Source organism: Coenobita brevimanus, chromosome 51, assembly GCF_032717465.1.
Source record: "Coenobita brevimanus isolate Jiangsu-jjx chromosome 51, ASM3271746v2, whole genome shotgun sequence".
NCBI classification, from domain to species: Eukaryota; Metazoa; Arthropoda; class Malacostraca; order Decapoda; family Coenobitidae; genus Coenobita; species Coenobita brevimanus.
Window position 1 is genome coordinate 9,195,533 of NC_137004.1, and position 7,237 is coordinate 9,202,769.

Sequence of the window (7,237 nt, forward strand, 5' to 3'; positions counted from 1 at the left end):
AAGTGTGTGTGTGTGTGTGTGTGTGTGTGTGTGTGTGTGTGTGTCTCCTCTTACGCCCGTACACACAGACATACATGCTCACAAAGACACACAAATACATACGTACAGTATAAATATACATACACACGCACAACTGCAGGTGAAAATCGATGGGTTCAGGTTCACTTTTTTTTTTTTTCTTTTTTTTTTCCCCCAGCATAGTAACTGAAGGATTCATCTTGCGTTCATGACGGATAGAGAGCATCTGCTAATATGCAGCGGGAATGCCTTTCTCGTTGTGCAAACCTGTGTACCTTTATGAGGGCGTGAGTGAATCGCTGAGTAAGTCAAAGAAACGCAAATAACGACAACAAAAAATGCGCGTGAACAACAGATCAACCAAGGAAATAAACGAATAGGCAAGTTCCCCCTCCTCCCCCCCAAAAAAAATAAGTAAATGAATGATTGAAAAAAGGATGAATGAATGTATGTAAGTATATAAGTACAGTTCATTCGTCCGTAAGTGTGTGTGTGTGTGTGTGTGTGTCTCCTCTTACGCCCGTACACACAGACATACATGCTCACAAAGACACACAAATACATACGTACAGTATAAATATACATACACACGCACAACTGCAGGTGAAAATCGATGGGTTCAGGTTCACTTTTTTTTTTTTTTTTTTTTTTTTTTTTTCCCCCAGCATAGTAACTGAAGGATTCATCTTGCGTTCATGACGGATAGAGAGCATCTGCTAATATGCAGCGGGAATGCCTTTCTCGTTGTGCAAACCTGGGTACCTTTATGAGGGCGTGAGTGAGTCGCTGAGTAAGTAAACGAAACTGGCAAATAACGACAACAAAAAATGCGACGTGAACAACAGATCAATCAAAGAAATAAACGAACAGGCAAGTTTTCCCCCCTCCCCCCCAAAAAAAAAAGAAAGTGTAAATGTTTAAAAAAATAAATAAATAAATAAATAAAATAAAGAAAGAAAAAAAATGAATGCATGTATGTAAGTAATGGAGTTCAATCGTGTGTGAGCATGCTTCGCTGCGGAAAAGCAAGAGCTGATACATGCAAACCTAAACTGAGGGAGGGTCTGTCATCATCTCTCTTTGAAGAAGGGTTTTGGCCCTGAAAAGGGCCGAGATTTCTTTCGATGGAGGTGGGGGGCCTCTCGCCTTAGGCGCGCTCGCCACGGATGCGGCGGGCCAGCTGGATGTCCTTAGGCATGATTGTTACACGCTTGGCGTGGATGGCACACAGGTTGGTGTCCTCAAAGAGACCGACCAAATAGGCCTCAGACGCCTCCTGCAGAGCCATGACGGCAGAGGACTGGAAGCGCAGGTCAGTCTTGAAGTCCTGGGCGATCTCACGGACAAGACGCTGGAATGGCAGCTTCCTTATAAGCAGCTCAGTGCTCTTCTGGTAGCGACGGATCTCACGCAGGGCCACAGTGCCAGGCCTGTAACGGTGGGGTTTCTTGACGCCGCCGGTGGCAGGGGCGGACTTGCGAGCGGCTTTGGTGGCCAGCTGCTTGCGAGGGGCCTTGCCTCCAGTGGACTTACGTGCAGTCTGCTTGGTACGAGCCATGGCGCGCGACTGAGGAGGGAGCTGTGAGACGAGCGAGAGTGTTGGCGCGCCGCGCCTGGCAGCGGCTTGTTATGTGGCCTGCCTCCGGACTGGCGGCGTGTGAGTGGTCGGGGTGTGATGTACATGGCGGTGATTTACTGTTCATGCTTTCTCGATGCCATTCCTGGTTTGCTTGCAAAATTTGGCATGCCCTGTGGCGTGACCTGGCTTCACGACGCCTCTCTAGGATTGGCCTCCTGGAGAGCTGGGGTTGGGCCTGGGCCTGAAATCGAGGTTAGGTGGATAAGGTTCGTACTTGCACGACCGACACTGCGTTATATAAGGGTGGTCGGCGAGCGGGGTCGTCATCATTGTTGGTGCTGGGAGCGGAGTGGACACTCACTACTACTGGGTCTGAGGAGCAGTAGCAGCAGCTGTAGACACTATGACTGGTCGAGGCAAAGGCGGCAAGGGTCTGGGCAAGGGAGGCGCCAAGCGACACCGCAAGGTGCTTCGTGACAACATCCAGGGCATCACCAAGCCTGCCATCCGTCGTCTGGCTCGTCGTGGCGGCGTAGCGTATCTCGGGCCTGATCTACGAGGAGACCCGCGGTGTTCTCAAGGTGTTCCTCGAGAACGTGATTCGCGATGCTGTCACCTACACTGAGCACGCCAAGCGTAAGACCGTGACCGCGATGGACGTGGTGTACGCCCTGAAGAGGCAAGGGCGCACCCTTTACGGCTTCGGCGGCTAAGAGGCTGCGTGCATAACTGCATGGCACTATTCCACCTGGCCACGGCAAAGCACACAATAAACAGCAACCCCCGGACCTCTTTTAGAGGTCCACACCTAATTTCTGTGAAAGAGAATGAATGAAGGCATAGTAGTATAAGTAAATGCAGACGTTGAGCAGGTTAGGTAGCACCATTTTCTCTCTCTCTCTCTCTCTCTCTCTCTCTCTCTCTTTCTTTTAATGTAACAGATATGAAAACATGTAATGCAACCCGACCAACTCTTACCACACCTAACATAACCAAACCAAACCAACCATAACCTAACTGAACCATACCAAACCTCTCTCTCTCTCTCTCTCTCTGTCTGGCAGTTAAAAAAAAAAAAAAAAAAAAAAGGTGGGGGGGGGGATTAGGCAACTGTCAATTTGGCTACTACATCTTCTAATTTAAATGGACGTCTGCATACATATACATTATCACTTATTTTGCTGGGCCATTGCTTTCTCTGTTCCTCTGGTCTACTCCCCCCCCCACCCCCATTTCAGGAAAGCTTTCTCCATACCTATCAGGGCAATTTCCATCCTGTTGCGAGAGCATCTCCTCTGCTGTGCTCCGGGAGTCGCCTCCGTAAATCGTGAAGGCAAATCCCACTAATCCAAGGTATTTCTGCCTTCATATGCACGAGCAGCAGCACACTTGAAGGATGCACCTAGAGTAAAGAAGACACAGTCAGTCACGTCGGTGAGGCACCACAAACGGTGCATGATATGAATGCCTAAGTGTTAGACAGACAGAATGTCTGCATATGAACAAGTTATCCCTTGAATTTGTCGCTGTCACGGCCGTTTTCTCTAAGTACCAAAACCCACCAATCACCCATCGTACAAGCATTGCATCAACCGCTGAGGCCTGAAATCAAATTTAAATGGATCCGATTGGTACTTGCACGACCGCTAGTGCATTATATAGAAGAGGTGGCTGACAAGGTGGCTGACACTCGCCTCCCAACAGTTTCACTAATCAGGCGTTCACCGGAGCTCCCAGTTCGATGGTTGGTGGTGGTGGTGCTGCTGAATATTATTATTAATCTTTGATGATGATGATGATGATGATGATGATGATGATGATGATGATGATGATGATGATGATGATGAATGAATGAATGGATGGATGGATGAATAGATGGTGGTGGTAGTGGTGGTTTTTGATTGTGTAGTAACTAGTTGTTGCAATACTACTCATAATGACGAGAGAAATGAATGATAAGTATTTTCTTCATTATTGCTCTTATTTGGGGGTGTTAAATCCACAATGGTCGTCACCACACGACTAATATATATATATATATATATATATATATATATATATATATATATATATACTGTTGTATACATCACCATATCCTCTGCCACTGAACGACTTTGTCCATTCCTTCGATGGTGGGAGAATAGCCATCATCATCATCATCACCTATGTTTTCATTCATCCACCCGGCCAGGCAGTTAGGAGGCATAATTATACAGGACAGTATTATGCAGGTGCAGTTGGGAACGGGACAAGACTCTATGTAGTAGTGGGAATAATAATAATATTATTATTATTATTATTATTACTCCACCTTCACTGATGTCAGTAGCTTCTTACATGCAACCGAACGTAAATATAGCCACAGACACATGCCAGCATTCAACACATACCACGTTATAGGCACATACACAAACATACAGTATACCAACACATTCATCCATACCCAAAGATGATGATGATGATGCTGTTGGGCAATGCCAAAGTCTATTCTCTCTCAAGAAACGAATGTGGCTCCTAAAGGAGCCGATGGAGGTGAAGAAGAAGAAGGATTTCTTGGAAGCGTTTACTTCTTCTCCGTCTTCTTGGGGAGCAGCACAGCCTGGATGTTAGGCAGGACACCTCCCTGGGCGATGGTGACGCCAGAGAGGAGCTTGTTGAGCTCCTCATCATTGCGGATAGCCAACTGCAGGTGACGGGGAATGATACGAGTCTTCTTGTTGTCACGGGCTGCGTTGCCAGCCAGCTCAAGCACTTCAGCTGCTAGGTACTCCATGACTGCAGCCAAGTAGACGGGAGCACCAGCACCCACACGCTCGGCGTAATTGCCTTTACGAAGGAGACGGTGGATCCTGCCGACGGGGAACTGGAGCCCAGCCCTGCTAGATCGGGACTTGGACTTTCCCTTCACCTTGCCTCCCTTGCCACGTCCGGACATGCTGCTGCTGCTGCTGGAGTAGTAGGACCTTCAGGAGAAGACTAATGCGTCCCCGGCCCGCGCGACCTTCCCTTAAATACCCGTCTTCCCGATCCGACCCCATCCCACCCGCGAATGGGAAGGAGGCAGAAGCCGGGCTGCGATCGGGCAGAAATCACATATAAGGATTTCAGCAAGCGCGGCCCCCCAGCCACCGTGCCAGCAAGTCCGTAAGCGAGCTAGTGAACCTTGGCGCGCTGATCCCGCAGACTTCACCATGGCTCGTACATCTGCTGATGCTTTCGACCCGTTGAGGGGAGCATCCAACAGCAGATCGGAGCTATCGGGAGCCCAGAAGATCAGGGGAACTGTTCGTTGGTACAACGTGAAGGCCGGGTACGGTTTCATCACGTGCCAGGACACTGGTGCTGATGTTTTCGTCCCTCGCCGTTCGATCGTTGTACCAAACGAGCAGCACAGGGTGGCGTGGTGGTAGTTTGGTGGTCAGACGGTGGAGTTCAGTCTTTCACAGTCTCCCAAGGGTCCTGTGGCCAGGGATGTCTCTGTGGCCGGGGTGGTGGTAGCTGTGCAGGGCTCTGTCCATGCATGGCGACGCCCCACGGCCCAGAGACGCCGGCCTCAGGATCCTGGGAGATCTGGGAAGATGGACACCATTGTTGCGATGTGCATCGCGACGGCGAAGGCTTTCTGTGGTGATGACAGAGCGGCCCTGCGCATTCTCCTCCCTCGGATTTTCGAGGAGAATGGGTTGCCACGCATTGTCATCCCCGAGAGTTTCGCCCACGATGTCCGTCCCGCCTCTCGTCAGAAGCGTCAGCCCCGTCCTCAGCAGCCTGTCCAACCTCGCACAACACCGCGAAAACGGCTGCAGTTGGATGCTCCTCTTAACAGAGGGACTGCCACCATTCCCGACGACCCGGCACCGAACCTGGACCTCGAACCAACTACTGATCACCACGCCACGCCATCGGCAGCTGAGGAGGACACGGAGACCATCCCCGACCCTCCAGACACCCTAGATCCTGCTGCCATTGACGATGGTGATGAAGACACCACCATGGACACAGGCACTGCTTCCCCTCTGCCACCAACTGAAACCATGAAGAAAAAGAAAAAGGGGAAGAACAAGAAGAGGAAGGCAGAACAACTAGCCCCCTCCATCAACTCGACACTCGACCTGCCTGCACCCACCACCGCCACGAACGTCAGCCCTCAGGATCAAGCCAGACAACGCATCCGAGACATCTTGCCACCCCTCCATCCCACCATCAAGAAGCGTCTCGACTCACTATCGTATGACGAACTCTTTGATCAGCGAGACAGCTACTGGGACAACAACTTCTCAGATGCACTCGATGCCCTACTAAGACTCGCGACTCCAGTGCCATTCCAAGAACAACACGAACAATGCCTGGAACAATTAATAGACACTCACCCCGACGATACAGCGATTATGGACTACATCGTTAACAAGATCGAACACGAACGACAACAGCATCTTCACTGAATGGGCTAAGGAGGCAGAAGCCGGGCTGCGATAGGTGCAGGAAATCTACATATAAGGATTTCGAGCAAGCGCGGCCCCCATGTCGACTCAGTCTCTCGCTCGCTCCCGCACCGTGCACATACCGTCTGACTCGGCGCCGCCATGCCACCCAAGACCTCCGGAAAGGCCGCTAAGAAGGCCGGCAAGGCCCAGAAGGCCATTGCCAAGGGAGACAAGAAGAAGAAGCGTAGGAGGAAGGAGAGCTACAGCATCTACATCTACAAAGTGCTCAAGCAGGTCCACCCTGACACCGGTGTTTCCTCCAAGGCGATGTCTATCATGAACTCTTTCGTGAATGACATCTTCGAGCGCATTGCTGCAGAGGCTTCACGCCTGGCACACTACAACAAGCGTTCAACCATCACCAGCCGGGAGATCCAGACGGCCGTCAGGCTGCTCCTCCCTGGCGAGCTGGCCAAGCACGCCGTGTCTGAAGGCACCAAGGCTGTCACCAAGTACACCTCCTCAAAGTAGAGGTTACACTCTTGGCCATTTCAACATTTCCGGCTCCAATCGGAGCCACAAGATTTTCGATAAAAAGGGGAAAGACAGACTTACCAATTTTCCACTCAGGAACTCTGGTTTATCAGCTTTCTCTCTCTCTCTCTCTCTCTCTCTCTCTCTCTTTCTTCTCTTTTCGGCAACGGTGGTTTGGGATGGGTACGTAGGCACAATCGAAATGTTTTGAACTAGGGTTGGGGGTTAAAACAATAGAGTCAAAATAAAAGAGTAAATAGGGGCGTGCGGGCCTTCTTATTCATCTGAACAACCAACAACAACGTACCGTCGCCCCAAGAAGTGACGGCACAGTGTCAGATTGCTTCGGTCACTCACCACTGCCATGCGTTCTAGGAAAACAGTGAATAAGAGGTAAACATTCAATGCCTTCATCACGTCATGCCAAATAATCGTATATATTATATCGTACAAATAATGATGTAAAATGAATAACAGGAGGCAGTGATAAATTAGATGGTAACACTTAGTTATCTTTCCCGATTTGAATGAATGTGAAATGTATTAACTTCGCGCGCGGTGGCCGGTACGCCTAAAACTCCCAGTCCCTTTTTTTTTTTTTTTTTTTTTTTTTTTTTTTTGATAGCCCCTGTCTTATATGAAATAATCCTGAGATTTTTCTTCGTGGGAAACTGGCCAAAGG

General features: G+C 49.7%; 3 protein-coding genes and 1 pseudogene across 3 annotated transcripts; 2 read left to right on the top strand and 2 right to left on the bottom strand.

Annotated features, from left to right (window-relative positions):
• Nucleotides 1-1,165: 1,165 nt before the first annotated feature.
• LOC145400029 (histone H3) lies at nt 1,166-1,576 on the bottom strand. The gene has a single exon (XM_080272530.1). The coding sequence runs from the start codon at nt 1,574-1,576 to the stop codon at nt 1,166-1,168; it is 411 nt and encodes a 136-aa protein (XP_080128656.1).
• Nucleotides 1,577-2,000: 424 nt separating this feature from the next.
• Nucleotides 2,001-2,310, top strand: LOC145400030 (histone H4-like; annotated as a pseudogene).
• Nucleotides 2,311-4,160: 1,850 nt separating this feature from the next.
• LOC145400031 (histone H2A) lies at nt 4,161-4,532 on the bottom strand. The gene has a single exon (XM_080272531.1). It carries the CDS (start codon nt 4,530-4,532, stop codon nt 4,161-4,163), a length of 372 nt encoding a protein of 123 aa, XP_080128657.1.
• Nucleotides 4,533-6,180: 1,648 nt separating this feature from the next.
• On the top strand, nt 6,181-6,552 carry LOC145400032 (histone H2B). Its single transcript, XM_080272532.1, has one exon. It carries the CDS (start codon nt 6,181-6,183, stop codon nt 6,550-6,552), a length of 372 nt encoding a protein of 123 aa, XP_080128658.1.
• Nucleotides 6,553-7,237: the final 685 nt, after the last annotated feature.